Source organism: Diceros bicornis, chromosome 19, assembly GCF_020826845.1.
Source record: "Diceros bicornis minor isolate mBicDic1 chromosome 19, mDicBic1.mat.cur, whole genome shotgun sequence".
Taxonomy (NCBI): Eukaryota; Metazoa; Chordata; class Mammalia; order Perissodactyla; family Rhinocerotidae; genus Diceros; species Diceros bicornis.
In genome coordinates, this window is record NC_080758.1 from 16,226,181 (window position 1) to 16,245,918 (window position 19,738).

The 19,738-nt window shown below is 47.3% G+C and overlaps 1 protein-coding gene across 1 annotated transcript; it reads left to right on the forward strand.

Annotated features, from left to right (window-relative positions):
* The first annotated feature begins 1,366 nt into the window (after positions 1 to 1,366).
* TOMM34 (translocase of outer mitochondrial membrane 34) lies at positions 1,367 to 19,727 on the forward strand. The gene is made up of 7 exons (XM_058562628.1): positions 1,367 to 1,592; positions 6,070 to 6,169; positions 7,337 to 7,489; positions 10,412 to 10,581; positions 13,685 to 13,832; positions 18,477 to 18,603; positions 18,849 to 19,727. Exons 1-7 carry the CDS (start codon positions 1,466 to 1,468, stop codon positions 18,951 to 18,953), a joined length of 930 nt encoding a protein of 309 aa, XP_058418611.1. The 5' UTR covers positions 1,367 to 1,465; the 3' UTR covers positions 18,954 to 19,727.
* Positions 19,728 to 19,738: the final 11 nt, after the last annotated feature.

The following is a 19,738-nucleotide window of genomic DNA, read 5'->3' on the forward strand; positions in this document are numbered from 1 at the left end:
GAAGAAAAACTTTCCCATAAGTACCCAGCAGACATTCTCTTATCTCATTGGCCAGATCAGGGCCACATGCTCACCTCTTGGCCAATCACTGGCAAAAGAAAATGAGATTATTGTGCTTGGTTTAGAGAAATCCTGATTCATTTCCTTGGCCAGGAGAATCTCAGGCAAAATTCAGTCTTCTGGAAGCAAAGATGGAGGCTGTTGAGTAGATAACCAGCACTGTGTGTCTCATCTGGTTTCCCCACCACACTAAGTGTTCATTCTTTCCTCCTGTGTGGGGCCTGTGCTGGGCAGACAGGATTCAGATGGAACAGCCACCCGACCTTCAGAAAGTGTGTAGTCTGGTTGCGTTAAGAGTTTACACAAATTAGCATAAATAAATTCCTGAGGGCAGAGACCAGGTCTTTGTCAACAAACCCTTACAAGTGCAGGTTGAGTGCCAGATCCTATTAGGTCTTCGGGAGACGAAGATAAAGACCTATTTCCTGCCCTTAAAGACTCACTGACTTTGAGAAAACTGTACCCTGACAACCACAGAGTGATAAGTGCTAAATTAGGGAGCAGGGGAGGGACACAGTGGTGGAGGGGAGGAGGAGTCAGGAAAGGCTTTCAGAGGAGACGATATTTGAGTTGATTATAGGTTGAGTCAGGATTAGGCAAGAGAAAAAGTATTTGGAAAAGCATTCCAGGAGGAGGGGAGAGTATAAGCAACTGTTAGGAGACAAGAGAAACAGCTTAATGTGCGCAGGCAGCAACCAGCAGTTAAAAATAATGGAGTATTAAGTGGGACACACCGCGAGGTCAGATGAGGCTGAAGATAAGCTGAAGTTTCCCTCAGCTAAAGATCTTCATGAGTCTATCACTGCATTCATTTATTACATCTATAAAGCACTAGCTGCCAGCTTCCAGCCTCAGTGCCTTTGCACTTGCTATCCCTCTGTCCGGAACAGCATTCACTAAATCTTCTCAGGTCTCAGCTCACTTATTAGTCCCTCAGAGACGTCTTCCCCATCCCCCTTATCTAAAATAGTCCCCACGTGGTCACTTCCTATTGAGTTATGGTTTGGTTACCTTACAGCACTAATCACATTATGAGATTATCGGCTTCATTTGCTCACGAGCTAATTAGCTTTCAGGCCCCACGAGAATGTAAGCTCCACGCGAGCAGTGACCCGGCCTCTTGCGCTGTCGCATCCACAGCCGTCTACCACCTCAAGCGCCCGGAACAGCTGCTGGAGAGACCCTACCGCGCTTCGGGAACCTAAGCGCGGCACTGAGCACGCGCAGAGGGCCGGGCGCGCCAGGCGCTTGGTTCGCGCAGGCCCCGCCCCCGCTCCGCCCCGCCCCTCCGGGCCAGGTTAGCGGTCGGACCCGAGAGCGCGCAGCCCGTGCTGCTGGCCGGACGCGGTTCCGCACGACTCAGCGGGGAAACGGAGGCCCCTGCAGCTGCCGGGCCGGCCCCGGGATGGCCCCCCAGCCCTCAGACTCTGCGGAGGGGCTCCGCGCCGCCGGCAACCGGAGCTTCCGCAACGGCCAGTTCGCCGAGGCCGCCGCGCTCTACAGCCGCGCGCTGCAGGTGCTGCAGGCGCGAGGTATGGCCCCGGCCCCCGGCCCCCCCCGGACCTCCGGCCCCCGGACCCCCCGGACCCTCGGCGCCCGGCCCCCTCTCCCTGGGGCCTCCCTCCCCGCGGCCGGCTCCCCCGGGCCTCCCCGCCCGCTCCCCGCCTCGGCATCCTGCTAGAAACTTCCTTGGCCCCTTCTCGCCCCACCCGCTTTTAAAAAAATTGTAACGTGGTTTTGTTACCGGTCCTTTTAAACTTAAAGACATTTCAGAAACATATTTTCATATTAATTGGTGTTTTCTCACTTTTTTTTTTTTATCGTGGTCAAGAAAACAGCATTAACTTGACCATCTTAACCGGTTTTAAGGGTCGAGTGGAGCCGTGTTAGGTATATTGGCATCGTGCAACAGTGCAGCCTCTAGAACTGGATCGTCTTGCAGCGCTGAAACTGCACCCGCTGAGCACGAATATCCCCTGCCCCTCTCAGCCTTGGCTTCCACCTTTCGGCTTTCTGTCTCTGCTTTTGACTCTGCCTCGGCCCCCCCGTAGCCGCGGGGTCCCCGTCCGTGGGTTCAGCCAGCCGCGCATGGAGAGGCCTAAGATGGTTGCGTGTGTACTGAACGTGTACAGACTTTTTTTTCTTGTCCTTATTCCCTAAGCAATACAGTATAGCAACTATTTACACAGCATTGACCTTGTATTAGGTATTGTAAGTAGTCTAGAGATGATTTAGAGTATACGGGAGGATGTGCAGATGATATGCAAATACTACGCCATTTTGTGTAAGAGACTTGAGCATCTGTGGATTTTGGTATCCGCGGGAAGTCCTGGAGCCATTAACACTGGGACACCGAGGGACGACTGTGTTTGACCTACTTCCAATGAGTGAAGTAATAGTATTTGTCTTTTGTGACTGGTTTATTTCACTTAGCATACTGTTCTTGAGGACATGATAACCCATGTTTTAGCATGTGATAGGATTTCCTTTTTTAAGGCTCTGTAGTATTCCATTGTATGGATATACCACATTTTTTTTATCCATTCATCCATTGAGGGACATCTGGATTGCTTCCACCTGTTGGCTATTGTGAATAAGTCTGTGATCAACATGGGTGTGCAAATATCTCAAAGATTCTGCTTTGAACGTTTTTGGAAATATACCCAGAAGTGGGATTGCTGGATCATATAGTAATTCTATTTTTAATTTTAGGGGGAACCTCCATACTGTTTTCCATAATGGCTGCACCATTTTACATTGCCACCAACGGTGCACAAGGGTTCCAACTTCTCAGTATCCTCACCAACATTTGTTGTTTTCTGTTCTTTTGATAGTGGCCATCCTGATATGTGTAAGCTGCGTGCTTTTTCACTGTCCTGTTGGCCCCCATCCCAAGTTATTCAGGCTTCATTCGGATCCCTGAGGATATAATTCAACCCTCCTTCTCCTCAACCGTTCGGTCTTCAATTAAGTTAATATTTGTTGAGCACCTGTATGTAGTGAGTATATAACAAGACAGAGAAGGTCCCTGTTCTCAAGGATCGTAGGTTCTTGTTTAGGGGTGGGCGGGGGCAGGTGTGGCTCTTGAGCTAGTAAAGAAGTAAACAAGGCTTGTCCGGTGATGATTAGGGTTGTGTAATGTGGTAGCTGACTGGGGAGCTCCTTTAGAGTGGGAGGTCAAGGCCACTGTCTTTGAAGAAGTGACGTTTGAGCTGATGTCTTGAATGATGAGAAGAAGCCAAGGGCACGAAGTTTTGGGTGCTGAGCCTTCCAGGCGGAGGGAGCTGTAATTACAAAGGCCCCCAGACAGAATCAGATGGTGTGTCCTGGGAGCCAAAGCCTAGTGAGCCCGTGGAGGTCAGTCAGGTGGAAGCTTATCGTCTAGGCATCTTACACAGGAGGCTGTGGTAAGGAGTTTGGATTCTATTCCCTGATGGGAAGCTACTCGAGTGTTAACCAGAGGAGTAGCATATTCTTATCAGTTCTCCCAACCTCCAGCTCGTTTCAGCCAGCCACAGCCATTTCCCCAGAACCTCTCCTCCAGAGTGTCTTACCCAGCGGCCCGCATTGGAGCCCCTTTCCTGTAGTACCTGCTTCCCTTTGGCTGCCTCCTCTTTCTCGTTCTCTTGGCTAGCATTTGCTGGATACTTTACCGTGTGCTAGACGTTATAGACATTATTATCCATTTTTATCTTCATACTAACCTATGGATAAGACACTTATAGATGAGGAGTCCAGAAGGGTTAAATTGCCTTCCCTGGGGTTACACAGTGAACACGTCAGAGGCCCGATTTGAATATGGGTTGTCTGATTCCCAAGGCCGGGTTTTTAATTATTTTGCTAGACTTCTCCCCAAATTCCAGTGTTTTTTATTTGAACTTCTACAGTTTCAAGCCTCTCTTTCGCCCCCATCTGTTTTTCTAGAACTTTCCTCTGTAGGTTCCATCTCCTCATCTCAGCCTCACTTGGTGAAGTTGCTGAGGAGTCCGAGGTATTGATCTTTTTGCCTTTTTCTTTCATCCTACCCCAGCTGGCCTGGCAAAGCTTGTGCTTTTGTCTGGATTTCTTCTGGGTCCCTGGAAGAGCTAGCCTGGTGTCTAGATTTAGTAGGGTACCAGAGTTTGGTTCTGATCCTGCTGTTGATTTTCTAGGTGATTTATGGGCAAGCCCCTTGATTTCTCTGATCAGTTTTCTTGATCTTGAAAGGAGAGCAGGGAGCAACCTAAGACAGTGAGCCCTTCCAGCACGCCTGTGAAGTGATATCTCCACGTGATAGGTGAGCACATGCCGTCAGAGGGATCGAGTGACTTGTGCAGGATCACAGGCTGGATTGTAGGTTGTGATGCCCTTTCCACCACACCACCGCTGTTTCTGAGCAGCCGTGCTCTGGTGACTTGAGATGGATTACAAGTTTTGAGTACTTGTGCTTGCTCCTTAAGGGCAGGGGTGTGTTTTACTTATCTATGTACTTTGCTGTCTCACTCAGGGCATTGCAAAATAAAAAAAAGTCATCATTTTCTTATGTTTGCTGCTGTTAGTATTGAATGAAAGGTATCATGCATCAATATGGTAACATGATACTTAGGGAAAAAAGGCAAGTTGCAGAAGGATAGGCAATATGGTGTCACTTAGGAAAAGCTTTAAAGGATATAAAACGATATATTATCTTGTCTGTGAATCCATGTGCAATAAAGGTAGACAAACATGCATGAGATGTTACATGCAGACTTCAGGATTGTGCCGACCTTGGGGTTTGGGGAGGGAGCAAAGGGGAAAGGATGGAGATGAGTGGAGCTTCAACCATATCAAAAATGAAGAAGGTTGGAAACAGACAGTGTGTACCAAGTCTAGTGATGGATTGTGAGTGTCTGTTGCTCTCTTTTCTATGTGTTTCAAAGTTTTCAAAAGAGAGCTTGTTTTCCATTCTTTTGGTATATACCTAGGAATGGAATTACTGGATCGATACTTGTTAGTTTCCATTTGTTTGTTTGTTTTAATTATCCCCATCTAGTGGGTATGAAGTGGTTGAAAAAAATTTTTTTTTTTTTTGTGAGGGAGATCAGCCCTGAGCTAACATCCGTGCTAATCCTCATCTCTTTGCTGAGGAAGACCAGCTCTGAGCTAACATCTATTGCCAATCCTCCTCCTTTTTTTTTTTCCCCAAAGCCCCAGTAGATAGTTGTATGTCATAGTTGCACATCCTTCTAGTTGCTGTACGTGGGAAGCGGCCTCAGCATGGCAGGAGAAGTGGTGCGTTGGTGCGCGCCTGGGATCCGAACCCTGGCTGCCAGTAGTGGAGCGCGTGCACTTAACCACTAAGTCACGGGGCCGGCCCCGAAAAATTATTTTTAAAAATTAAAATCATTGTGGCCACAATCAAGGTCTTGAGCTTCTGAGGTTCCTGAGGGTAAGGACTTCCTTTAGAGAAATGTCTGGTAATTCTCTTCCCCACTGGGTAGCTTGAGTGCTTCCCTGATTAAGTTCTCCCAGTCCTGTCAGAGCCAGAGGACTTTTCCCTGGCAAAGTCATCTCTGACTTAATCAGGCAGAATTAATCTTTTATGTCCCCACAACACTTGGTCAGGCCATGTGTCATAGCATTTATCATATTGTTCGTTCTCCTTCTCTAAAAAAATTTGGTTTGCATGCTTTTTATAATAAAATGAACACACACACCCCCCCCCCCCCAAGTAGTTACATCATAGATTTCTTTGCAGCAGAAGCCAGCTATTTCATGTTTATCTTTTGTCTGGTACCAAGTTCAGTGCTGGAGTAAGTGAATGAGAAGATGCTTAGTTCCCTGTGAATGGCAGGAAGCTCGGTGTTCTCGCACCCATGTAACAATGACAAACTTGCCAGCACATTGGACCAACAAGCCTGATCAGGTTACAGTCACCTCTGTTGCCTTGTACCAAAGCCCAGAGAGCTCAGGGTGTGAAATGTACCAGGTGTCCCCGGGCATCTATTTCCCAACCTGTTAATCTCACACTTTCTGCTTCTACCTGGGCAGATTCTTCAGACCCTGAAGAAGAAAGTGTTCTCTACTCCAACCGAGCAGCGTGCCACTTGAAGGATGGAAACTGCACAGACTGCATCAAAGATTGCACTTCGTAAGTGGTCAGGGGTAACCCCGGGTGCCCAATGGTCTTGGAAGAGGAGGCTGGGTTTATCTGGCCTATTTCTTATTTGGACTGATCCCACCAGTTACCTCTGTGACAGATATTGGGAGGTGTCACTAAATGTCACCAGGTCACAGGAGGCTCTACTTGGTCCTTGTGGCCTCTGACTTGTGTCTTTGGAGTCTTGGCTCTGCTTCTGAAAAAAGAGTAGGGTGGGCAGTTAGAGATAGACCTTTAAGTCTTTGTGAGATTTGAGAGCTGGGGATGAGGTCGAGTTGCAGACGAGTGACTGGCTTGCCCACGTTTTTTCTGGGGGGTGTGTGTGTGTGAGAGAGAGGAAGGGAAGGAGCGCAAGAAAGAGGGATAGAGGCTAGTAGATATCCTTGAAAGAAGCAAGGAGAAAGGAAAAAAAGGTATCCATCAATGACCAGGTGTGGAGGACATTAAACAGTTTTTCATACTTTCTTCTTCAAGCCGGTCTGATATTGCCTTCTTCCATCATTGCTAACCTAGCACACATACCTTAATGTGTTCTCAGATCTGATGTCCTGGGACATTTCCTTAGATTCATGCTCTGGTGATAGATGGGAGAGGAGGAGAGAGGTGAGCATGCTTGTGGAGCCTATACTAAGTTGATTGGTACCAGGCCCTGTGCTAGGTTTCCTTCTTGGAGTGCTCATGACCACCCCGTGGGGTGAGTTTGCCATCCTTCCCAGGCTAGAACTGGATTGTGGAGGATGGAGGTGGTAAAGTGATTTGCCTGGGCTCACACGGTTAGTGGCAGAAGTGGAATTCAAACACCACTCCATCTGACTCCAAAGCCTATTTGTTGTTCCCACCGGCCCACAGCTCTGTAGAGAGACATAGAAGCGTGAAAGCTGCAAGGCACTTGTTCTTGATTTTGGGGAGATTGCAGCCGTGCAAGTTGCTGCATATGCACAAATTTCATAATATTAGTGATTCTTTGCCCTCTTTCCCTTCTCCACTTCAGTCTAAGTTGAAAAGGCCCTCTTCTGAGGTTTGACATTTTTAGCAGTGTCTCTCCACGAGAAATGACTTCCTGTGTACTGAATGCTGCCAGACGACCCTGCTGGGAAGGTGCTTTGGGGGGCGCCCTGGTGATTCGCAGCCAAATGACACGTCTGCCTCCTGCTCTAGAGCACTGGCCTTGGTTCCCTTTGTCATGAAGCCCCTGCTGCGGCGAGCGTCGGCCTACGAGGCTCTGGAGAGGTACCCCCTGGCCTATGTCGACTACATGACTGTGCTGCAGATTGATGGCAGTGTGACATCAGCCTTGGAAGGCATCAACAGGTGAGCCCAGTCACTGAGGCAGTCTCTCTGGAACTCCCTGTCCTCCTTGATTGGCTTGGCACTCTCGCTTTGGTCGTCTTCTGGGGGAATCCCTTTAGGCTAGGCTTAGAAACTCCTAATGAGCATGTGGGGAACGTGTGGAAGGAGAATTGCTGTTGTATTTAGCAGGTGTTTAAGGGATCAGAATTACTGAGATTTTTTTTTTTTTTGCCTAGATGCTCAAATTCATTCCCACAGTAATAATTTATTGAGCTCTATTTAAGGTATTATGCCAAGGTCAGTGGAGAATACCAAAAAAAAAAGAGATACAGACCCCACTGGCTTCAAAGAGCCAACTAGAGTGGGGAAAGTAAGACACAGGCACAAGCAGCTGTGACATGAGGCTGTAGGGACATTATTTGTGGATATGGTTCAGTATGTTGTACTGTGACCCCTTCATGAGGCCCCTCAGATGAAATTTCTTTCTGGTCTTCTGAGCAGTTGTTTGTTTTTTCTCATGGATGCCCTCATTTTTGTAACTGATCATGTTTCCCATCTTTGCATGGGCTGCTAGAAAGCCAAACACCATCCTAATAGCAAACCCTTAACAGGACTTCATGGTATATATTTAGTGCATCATTTCTGGCACTTGTTTTCTCTCTGCCTTCTTTTAGTTTCTATCATTCAACAAAATCTGCCAGTTATATGCCACACTTTGCACTAGGGCCTGGTCTGATGACTGAGACATACCTCTTCCTGCCTTCCTAGAGCTCCTGGTCTCGTGGAGAACACCAGTCAGTAAGAGGCAAGCGCACTGCGGTGTGACGAGTGCTGCTGTAGGAGGCAGCACGGGGCTGTAGGGGCAGAAAGGAGGTACCTAACCAGCTAGGGGTGAGGTCAGAGAGGGCTAAACGGGAGGTGAGATGGGGAGATGAATAGCGATCTGGGGCCGGGGGCCAGCAAGGAGAAAGGGCAGCGTGTGCAGGGGTGAGCGGGTGTGACATGTTACAGGAATTGTGAGAGGTCCATTTCGCATGGTGCTGCGGGCGAGGAGCTCAGCTAGGAGAGGTGGTGAGGCCAGATCACACAGCGCCTGGTGTCCGGGCGCGTGGGCTTGATCTGCGCATGGTGAGGCATTGTGAAAGGGTGTTTAGCAGGCGAGCAACATGAGCAGATTTGAGAGAAAAGCTCACTGGCTGTTATGTTGAAGGATGACAAAAAGAACAGAATCAGAAGGGGGCATGCAGTAACACAGAAGAGAAAGTGGAGATAGTGAAAAGAGACTAGTGGAACCAATTCAGGGGACATTTAGGTAGTTTTTAAACAGGCTTTGGTGATTGTGGAGTAGTGAGAAGGGAAGAATAGAAGAGACATCTGTGGTTGACATGTTGAGTTGGAGGTGACTGTGGGACATGAGACTAGAGATGTAAGGAAGCAGGTTGGGTATTTACATGGGTTTGGAGCAAAGGAGAAAAACCCAGGCTAGACATACAGATTTGAAGGTCAGCAGCATAGAGGAGGATTGAGGTTGTGGGAGAAAACAGGACCACCACAGCAAGAGTGTAGGGAGAGAGGATGGACCTTTGAGAAATTCCAGTGTTTGAAGGACTTAGAGAGGGACAGCAGCTGGAGTGGTGGGAGGAAACTTGGAGCCTTTAGTGTCACGAGGGAAGGAGTGTTTCCAGAAGGATGAAGATGTCATTCGTGTCAGCTGTTCCCGTGCGCTTAAGTAGACTGAGGGTTTAGGAATGAAGTCACTGGTGATTCTCATGGAAGCAGTTCAGTGGAGTCAGAAGCCAGATGGCAGTGGGTTCAAGAAGTCTGGCTGTGAAGACGCAGAGGAGTGTAGCTGTGATTGCAGAGGGGGTCCAGGAGGTTCTGTTAAGTGAGGAAAGAGTTAAATGCTGATAGTTGGGATCACTAGAGAAAAAGGATGAAGATATAGGAGCGGGAGATTCTGGCTGAGTGTGGTCCCTGAGAGAGGCAGGAAGAGATGGATCCAGAGCTTAGGTGGAGGGGTCGACCTTCTGTTGTGACAGAGAAACAGGAAGGGTTGGGTGCCCATGAAGATAGGTTTGTATTTGGAGTATGAGGAAGTTTGCTCTGAAAAAGGAGGAGGGTTGGGGAGCAGGGTTGAGGAGGTTTGAAATATCTGGGCTGATCAGAAAAACAGCTTTGGGGGCTTAGTCAGACCGTGAATTTGTAGTGATATCAATCTGTGGTTTTCATTCTAGCAACATTAGAGCATGGTTGTAGGAGCAGAAGAAGTGTACAGTTAGCTTTATTCCCTCATTCAGCACATACATACTGGGTCCTGGTGGGTGCCAGGTGATGCACTAGGTGCTGGAGATCAGTTAACAAAATGGACATGGTCACTGAGCGGCACTGTAAGCAAGTTAGCTGGGCCTAGAAGGTGGGAATGGGGAATGGGAAGGAAGAGATTGTTCTGGGTAGAGGAAAAAGCATGTGCAAAGGCTGGAACGTTACGATCAAGAGGGAATGTGGCACACGAGAAAAATGGAGAGGTGAGAGGGGACCAGAGCTCAGGCCCTGTTAGCCTAGGGAACTGGGAACCACTGAAAGATTTTAAAATTTGAGAATGACGTAACAGTCTCATTTTTAAAATATCTCTGAGGGGCTGGCCCCATGGCGTGGTGAGGTTTAAGTACCCTTAACAAGCAACAGATCACCACTTTGAAGTTAACATGGTGTGACCAGGTGAGGGCCAGGCAGGGAGGGAGTGTCGTGGTGGCTGCTCTGAGAAGACATTTATGGGTGGCAGACTCCTGTTCCTTTCCTGCTGCATGTCAGAAGGGTATAAAGGGATGGTTCAAACCAGGGGAAGATGACAGCTCTGGCTCTCATCACCACCTTTGGGCTTATGAGAGGAGGAACATCTTGACCCAGCTGGAAGCTTCCCTGTAATCCTGCCTTCCTTTCCAGAATGACCAGAGCTCTCAGGGACTCACTGGGGCCCGAGTGGCGCCTGAAGGTACCCTCTGTCCCCGTGGTGCCTGTTTCAGCTCAGAAGAGGTGGGATTATTTGCCTTCAGAAAACCACAGAGAGACAGCTAAGAGCAAATCCCGAGAAACCACAACTGCGAAGAGCAGAGGTAAGCTGTGACTTCCGGCCCAGGGACGGTTGCCGTCTCCCTGTAGCCACTCTCTTTAGCGTATGCCTGTGAAAATTGGCCTCGTTTAAGATGAGTTATAAAAATAATCTTATAAACAAAGTAAAAAACAAAACAAAAAAGTCTTAACCTCTTAGAGACTGATTCCTTAGCTCTATAAAGGGTGATGAGAAAACCTACCCCCCAGCTGTAAGGATTAAGTGATAGAAGGCCTGGTGAGCTCCCAGCCTGGCACATAGGTATACAGTGCTAATTCCCGTCTCTTTCCTCTGGCAGCATTTAGGATGTTTTTGGTTGCAAGAATAGAAAATTCAACGTGGTAGAAACAGTAAAGAGAATGTTTTGGCTCATGTAACTGAAGAGTTCAGAGTTCAGGTTCAGGCATGGTTTGTTCCAGCAGCTAACTAAGTTATCAGACTCTGACTCCATTTCTCTGTACTTCTCTCAGCTCTCTTCTCTGGTGTGTGTCAGCTTTGTCTTCAGGCAGTCTTCCCTCTCAGTAGTAAAATAGTGATAGCAGTTCCTGGCCTCACATCCAGATACCATGCCTCATAAACCAGAGGAAGGGAAAGAGCTTTGTTCTCTGATAGCTCTCTAAGAAAGGATTTCTCTCCCCCAAATCCCTAGCTCACATATTTTCTCAATTTATTCTGGCCTATTTGGTCACAGGCCATTCCCTGAACTAGTCCCTGTGGCCACGGCTGGAGATTTTGTCATTAGCTCAGCCCTAAGCTGTCTGCCCCACCTCCATAGCTGGGGAGTGATGCTTCCCCGGGAACGCAGGCACTGTGTGAGTCCCTGGAGGAAGGGGAATAAGAGAAGGGAGATCAAAGCCAGGTAACCCCAAACACGAGACTGTCCACCTCAACTGTGTAAAACGAAGAGGCCATTCTTCAGGCAGGGGCTCACTCAGAGCTCTTATGATGCCCCAGTGGCATTATCCCAGCCCAGCAAGCTAGGGATTGAGGATAGGTGGTGCAGAAGGGATCAGGGCTGGAGCCTTGCCATGGGTGTCAGGGGAGGGCAGGAGTTACTCCCCTTCCCAGGAGGAAACCTATCTGGCCGTGGGTAGCATTCACTCTGGTTTGTGGGAGCCTGGTAAGTGTTCCCCACTCTTCCCTAGAATGAAACTGGAGTGCTAATGAAATAGACGGCTTCAGTGCACCTACCATTTATTTCATTCTTTCAGAGCCACTAAGCTGTATGTGTTCCAGGCTCTGTGCTAAGGAGTGTGACACAGGACAGGCAGTCTTGGCCCTCAGGAAGCTCTCGGTCTGATAAGAGACTGAGACACATACACAGAGCATTTTAAAACACAGAAGGAAGAACCAGTGCTCTAGAGTCCTTAGCATTTGGGGAGTTCAGCATAGGACCTGACGTAAGTGTGCTCGTGGGAGTCGGGGAAAGGCTCATGGAGGAGGTGGCAGTGGAGGTGACAGGTTGAGCTGGACCTTGAAGGGTGAGTTGTCAGGTGGGAAGGGAATTCTTGACAGAGACAGTGGAGAGAGAGAGAGGGAAGTGCATGGGGTGTTGCTGGTGAAGAGCAGGAGTAAGCATGACTGCAGTGTGTGGTGTGTTGCAGAGCTGAAGTAAAGCGGAAGATGTGTGTACACTGCACCCGCTGGCTCTACTTCTAGAGAAACTCACACACATGTGCACAAGGAGACGTGTACAAGAATGTTCATAGGGCCAACCCCGGTGGCCTAGCGGTTAAGTTCAGCGTGCTCTGCTTCGGTGGCCCAGGTTCAGTTCCCGGGTGTGGACCTACACTGCTTGTTGGGAGCCATGCTGTGGCAGCAACCCAAATACAAAATAGAGGAAGACTGGCAGCAAATGTTAGCTCAGGGCGAATCTTCCTCAGCAAAAAAGAAAAGAATGTTCATAGCAGAGTGTTTTAAATAGCAAAAAACAAAACTGGAAATAACTCACATCTCCATAAATAGGAGAATAGATAAACCGATTGTACTGTATTGCAGCAGTGAGAGTGAAGGAACTACAGGCATATGCAGCAACACTCATGAATCTCAGGAATGTAATTGTGAGGGGGAAAAAAACCAGGTCATAGAAGAATACATGGGATGATTTATTTTTTTATATGAAGTTCACAAAGTAAACAACAAATGGTTTATGGAAACTATCGTATATAATTAAACTACCAAAAAAAAAAAAAAGGGAAGGAAGCACAGAGATCATGTTTCCTCCAGGGTGGATTGATTTGGGGAGGGGCCCACAAGGCTTCAAAGGTCCCAGTAAATGTTCTGTTTCTTAAGGTGAAGGATGAGTTCAAGGGTGTTAGTTTTATTCCTACAACCTTCCCCTTGTCATAAATATTCAATATTTTATAGTTTTTAAAAATTAAGAAAGCAGGTGATATGGAAGCTGGGGCAGGAACAATTAATTGGGGCCACGCAGTGAAGGGCCTGTAGGCCAGGGTGAGTGGCTTGGATTTCACCTTGTTCTCTCCTCTCTCTTCTCGAAGGCTGGGGCCGGGCTGCAGGTGTTAGGTGGGGGAGGACACTCCCAGGCTCGCACCAGAACAGAGCAGGAATAGTAGACTCTTCTGCCCCTTTCAGAAAGCCTGGGAGCTAGACCCTTTCTTGACCAGATTTACTTATTCTCCTGCTTTAAGGTTATAGGGTGTTCTGCACTTGCTTGTGTGTTCTCAGATTTCATCCTGACAGTAGCCCTGTGTGCTATAGGTATGGCCCTCATTGTACTGGTGAGGAAATTGAGGTCCAAGAGTTAGAAAGGTCACACAAGATCTCCAGCTACTAAGTGGTATTGCCAAGGCTAGAACCCGGCTTGCTTTTTATCACGTATATGTTATTATGTGCATGTTATTATGTGCATGTGTAAGTATGTTTACATCAGGAGCCCCCAATCACTTCTGAATGCAAAACTGTTCAGTTTCCCAGAAGTCATTAACGAGGGGAATCATTAATCAGGAAGGATGCTTCACAGCAGTGTAGGAAATCTCTGGGGAGAGGGTTGTAGACAACGTAGAAGAGACGATGCCAAAGAGATCTTGTTGATCTCAGTTCGGCACCTGCTCCATGGTTTTTTCCTCTTCTGAATTTGTATCTAGTGCCTTCTGCTGGGGATGTGGAGAGAGCCAGAGTTCTGAAGGAAGAAGGCAATGAGCTTGTAAAGAAGGGAAACCATAAGAAAGCTATTGAGAAGTACAGTGAAAGCCTCTCGTTTAGTAACCTGGAATCCGCCACGTACAGCAACAGGTACTTTCCATCAGCTGCTGGCCTGGGGGATTTCAGGACGTTGGATATTATTCTGCAGTCTTCTCTTGGTCTGTGACGGGCTCTTCATCCCGAGCATTTCGAGCATTTCGTCAGAATGTTACAGCTTAAAACATGCTTTCCCACCGCCTCACACTGTGAGGTGGGCGTTACCAGTGTCATCTGCTCTCTTAAAGGGGCAGAAACTAAGGGATGCCAGAGGGGCGCCAGGGCTCTGTTAGCCCCTATCCCTGGAATTTTCATTAACCACCCAAATCAGCATACGATGTGAGTAAAAGCGGCGTGCTGCTGCACAAACACAAGCTCTACATAAGTCTCATAGCTTCTCCACCTTCCCCTGCCCTCCCCCCATGGCTTCTCCAAGAGCCTCCAGTTAGAAATGTTGGCACTGAGAGCACTAGGGCAGAACCTAGGGTATGGAGTGGCTATTGCCTGGCCTGGGAGCAAGAGAAGGGTCCTGTCTAGCCTGAGGGGTTAGACCTGTGGGGCTGAGGAAGGGTCCGCGCCCGTGAGCTGCTGTCAGTGGTCAGTGATCCTCTCTGCCAACGGCGAGGGCCTCGGGGTCAGGGCACCGTCCTTTGTTGTGTAGGAGCCACTGCTCTGCAGCAACACTTGGAGGTGGTGGTGGTAGGTGGTCTTCTTGTTTTGAAGTCAAGAAAACCGAGCTCAGAGCAGGAAGGACTTCGCCTCAGCTCACCTAGCCAGTAGATGGTGGAGACAGAATTGGAACCCTGCTCCAATGAGATCTTTCTGTTAGTTTTACTGTCAGAAGCTTGAAACATGCAACAAGAGACCATATCTTATCCAAGCATTTCTTATAAAACATTTATTCTGTTTCTCCTTCCCTACTGACATACACATATTACTCTTGAGTTCAGAAATCTTGGATCTACTGTGGGCTCACTGTTCCTTATCCAAAACGCTTGGGATAAAATGTGTTTCAGATTTTAGTAAGGCAATGTGGCCCATGTACTGAATCACATAACACTCCAGCAGGGTCTAGGGGAGCTTGCTAAAGTTAGTTATTAGTACTTCCGCAGTGAAACATAAGGAAATTCCATGTTCACCTGGGGTAGTGTAAAGAAAGACTAAGTAGCCTCATGTCAGTTCAGGTCAGGTTTTGCTGCCAAATGAGTTGAAAAGAACTTTTAGTTTTAAAGCTTGGATTTTGGAATTTTGGACCTGTGGTTTTACTGGCTGATTGGACTGGGGTGCCTCAGTCTACCATGCTAACTTGGACAAAAGGGCTGCGGCGTATTTGCTCCACGTGTGTGCAGCAGCATCTTCTATTCTTCTGGGCTCTCTGGCCTTGCGTACCTCATGCTGCTGGAGACCTGGATTAACCCATTTTCCCGGGTTTTTACCACATTTGGGGCAATGTTTTGTTTAAATACCGTTTTTCATGCAGATATGTCTGTGCCACACTTTGAATTACTGTTGCTTTGTAATAACTCATAGGGCCGATCTTTTCCTCCTCCTTCTTAATCAGAGCATCCCTGGCTATTTTCCCAGGTTTGTTCTTCTAGCTAAACTTTAGGATCATTTTGAAAAATTCCAAAAAGTATCTTGTTGGGTTTTTGGTTGTAGCTACATTGAATTTATAAATTTAATTTAGAGGACTGCTGAATTTTTTCCATCCACTGTGGCTGAAATGATAGCACACCCTGGACGCCATTTGAATGCTCCACTTCGCATATGTGTATCAATGTGGACCAGTGCGTTGTGTTACTTCAGTTCTCTTTGTGTAGTTGAGCACCTACAACTTGCCAGGCCCCGAATGGACCTCCAGAAGAGTCTCATTTAGTACTCACAGCAATTCTTCAGGTTAGGTCATGGTCCCACTTTACCTCTGAGAACACAGGTTCATAAAGATGAATTAATGGGCACAAAGTTAAACAACTAATACATGGTAGAGCTGGAATTTAAGCCAGGTCTTTGTGACTCCAAAGCTTGGGTTTCTTTTCACTCACTCATATTGTCTCCCAGACTCCTTTGTGATGAAAACCCTTCTGACTGGATACAGAATCATTCTGTTTACCAAAAGCCAAGGATGTTTACTTTATGGGCCAAAATCATACATTTTTAACATCTTAATCTTTATTTATTTATTTATTTTGTGAGGAAGATCAGCCCTGAGCTAACATCCATGCTAATCCTCTTTTTTTTTTCCCCCCTCCAAAGCCCAAGTAGATAGTTGTATGTCATAGTTGCACATCCTTCTAGTTGCTGTATGTGGGACGCGGCCTCAGCATGGCCGGAGAAGCAGTGCGTCAGTGCGTGCCTGGGATCCGAACCCAGGCCGCCAGTAGCGGAGCATGCGCACTTAACTGCTAAGCCACGTGGCTGGCCTGTAACATCTTAATCTTTAAAAGTCATATGTAATCCTATTCATCACAACATTTATATTCTGAAGTCACTATATAGTACATGATGCTTATACTATGGTTCTTCTACTCCCCATAAACTTGGCTAACTCTGGCTAATTGCCAGAGCCCATTGGGAGAAAACTTTAGTTTCCTTAGAGTTCTTCTGTGTTCAAAGTTTAAATCAAGGACTGCTATTCTAAAACTTAGTGGCTCACAACCCTTTTATTTTACTCCTGATTTGTGAGCCAGGACTTCAGAAAGGGCATTCTTACTTGGGGTCATTCAGGGTCAACAAGATGGTAGCTGGGGCTGGAGACATCTGAAGGCTTCTTCTCTTGCATATCTGGCTGAGGATGACAGGGCTGGGATGACTCAGATGGCTAGGGGATGGACCTGCTAGAGCAAGTTGGCACCTTTTTCTCTCTCGGCAGCCTTCCTCACAGCATGGTGGCCTCAGGGTAGTTGTCTTCTCACATGGCAGCTCAAGGCTCTAAGAGCAGTTGTTCCCAGAGACCATGGCAGAATCTACAAGGCCTCTATGACCTAGCCTTGGAATTCACATCATGTCCCTTCCTCTGTACTCTGTTGGTCTGAGCAGTCACAGAGCTTGCCTAAGTTCAAGGGGAGAGAACATAGGACCCTTCAATGGGAAGAGTGCCAAAGAATTTGTTCCTACCTTTAAATAAAAGGGGAAGCTTTTTCTAAGTTAATTTATAAATTCCATGTAATCTCAATGAAAATACTAGAATTTTTTTCTTTTTATTTCATGATAATGATTCCAAAGTTTGTCAGGAAGAAATGGGAATAACAGCATAAGAGAATTTAGTGTATGATAAAGTGTGGGGAAAAGAGGGATTATCCAGTGAATGGTGTTGAGTTGGCTGGATAAGAATTAAAAATAAACCTGAATCCCTACCTCACTCCTTTTTTAAAATAAATTTGAAGTGGATCACAGTTTTAAATGTAAAAAGTGAAACCATTAAGTTCTAGGAGAATACATGGATTAATTATTTTTCAGTGGGGAAGGTACTCATATGGGGTAGGGGGATGACCCACAGAGGTCATTAAAAGAAAAATTAGATAAAGCTGATTTCATAAGATTCAAAAGCCTCATGTAAAGATATTTGGCTTTACCCATATTTAAAGCAACTACATTAAAACAGACACTGTTTTCTTCCATATTGGCAGAAGTTAAAGCTTGAGACCCAGGGTTGGTACAGTTGCAGGAAAATAAGAACAGTTATTGACAGAGCCTAAGAGTGCAGCTTTTTTGGAGAACATTTTAGCAATAACAATAAAAATGTAGAATGCACGTATCTTTTGACCCAGCAATCCCTCCTGATAGGCGTGCAAGAATTATGCACAAAGATGTTCACAGCAGCATCATTTATTTCCAAACTGGAAACAGTGAAAAATATCTACTGATAGGGAATCAATAAAATAAATTATGGTATATCCACCTCAGTGAATGCTCTGCACTCACTGAAAATGGGGTGGATGGACCAAATAACGAGCTCCAAGAAGTCTGTTGTTTTTAGTGACCATCTTTGGAGACAAGGACCAGAATGAGGAAGATACACACTTTTCCCCCAAGATGCAGAATGTTTTGTTGTATGGGTATACATGACGTACTTGTTTTTTCCAACATTTTATTATGAAAATTTTCAAAATATAAGTTGAAAGAATTGTACATTGAACACACATATACATACTATCTAAATTCATAATTTTATTATATTTGCATTGTCACTATTTAGCATCTATCAATCCATCTTATTTTTGAGGCATTTCAGAGTAAGTTGCAGACATCTTAACATGTCACCCCTAACATGTCAGCATGCATATCATTAGAGTCCAGTATTGATGTGTGTGTTCGTTCTTAAGGTAGATAATTTTCTAATCTGTCAAGGGGAAGGTTTCAGGAAGCCTCTTCTTTGCTTGAAAGTACAGGATGGGAGAGTGAAGTCGACTTCTGTCGAAGGGTGGAGCTCAGCGAAGTCAGGATCTGGAGTCCTCCCACCCAGGCCGAGTCCCGGGTCTGCCCCCAGTAGTAGTGGTACCTGGGGCAAGTCCCTTCACCCCTCTGAGCCTGCCTTTTCCCCCTGTAAGGAGGGGCTGGGGCTCTTGTGAGGATTGAAGAGATAAAGTAACCCGTGCAAAGGAGGCAATGGGCGACTGGAGATCACTCCTCAGACCACCGCCTGGCTTGCTGGTGGCCCTTGAGAAGAGACTGAAACCCTGAAATGTCTCTCCTCCTCAGAGCGCTCTGCTATTTGGTCCTGAAGCAGTACAAGGAAGCAGTGAAGGATTGCACAGAAGCCCTCAAGCTGAATGGAAAGAACGTGAAGGCGTTTTACAGACGGGCTCAAGCCTACAAGGCACTCAAGGTAAAAAGGTCCTGACCAAAGGCACCAAGTGAGCTACAGACATTTGTGCCCGTGGTGGCACTTCCAGAGCACCGTCAAGGGGAGGTGGTGTCTGCCACATCTCTTCTCATCCAGGGGCCCCAGGGTAGCTCAGGGCAGGCCTACGGGCTGGGGTTTGAAAACCCTCTGCCATTTCACAGCCATCCCCACCCCCATGATCTCGCCTCAGTCAGGGCGCCGTCCCACACCCTTCTCTCTTCCATTAGGACTATAAATCCAGCCTTGCAGACATCAGCAGCCTCCTGGAAATTGAGCCCAAGAACGGCCCTGCACAGAAGTTGCGGCAGGAAGTTAATCAGAACTTAAACTAAAAACCCAAAAGGAAGCAGGAAACCTCTGCCTGACCTCCTTCCTCTGGGCCTGCTCCTGGTACCCAGCATGCCCCCGAGTAAGCTCTGAAGTACCCTCCTCTGTCCCTCAGAAAGATGAGGGCCTCCCACTTCTTAAGAGGCTTTGCTTGTTCAAATTAAGCTCAGTGTTGTCAAAAACCAGGCATTGTTGTTTGCTGGAAAGGTCCCCGCTGGAGCGAAGCCCCATTCCCCCTGCCTTGGACAGCTAGCGGATCACACAGACGGATCGTTGGCAGCAAAGCCCTTGGCTCTGTTGCTGCCCCATGCATGCTCCAGACCAAGTGCTGCCCTCCTAGCTTCCCCAGACCTGCCCCACTGTGCTTCATCCGAGCAAACTGAGCTTGGGGTGGGGGGTGAGGGAGAAACTAGAAAACCCTGGCCCACCTGCACCCAGAGCAGCCTGTTGAGCTGGTTCTCCAGGGCTGCTGCCTCCTGCATGGAGTTGCCTAAGCTGTTTCAATAGCCCGGAGGTCTGGCTGCTCCTCCTGAAGGTGGGATGGGGAGGAAGGCCTTCTTGAAGTTAGTGCCCTTCCTGTCTGGGCAGGGACTTGCCTTTTGACCCCAACAGTGGCCCCCTCCAGGTTTCTTAGTTGTTTGTAATATAAAGTTAATTTGAATGGAAGCAACTCCGATTTTGTTGAACTGCGTGTTTAAGCTATTGCATTAAACGTCTTCTACATAAATGTCTGCTGTACTTTCATTTATGGTTTTTCAGCTTTGTGCTTGGAACTTTGCTGCTGCTTACT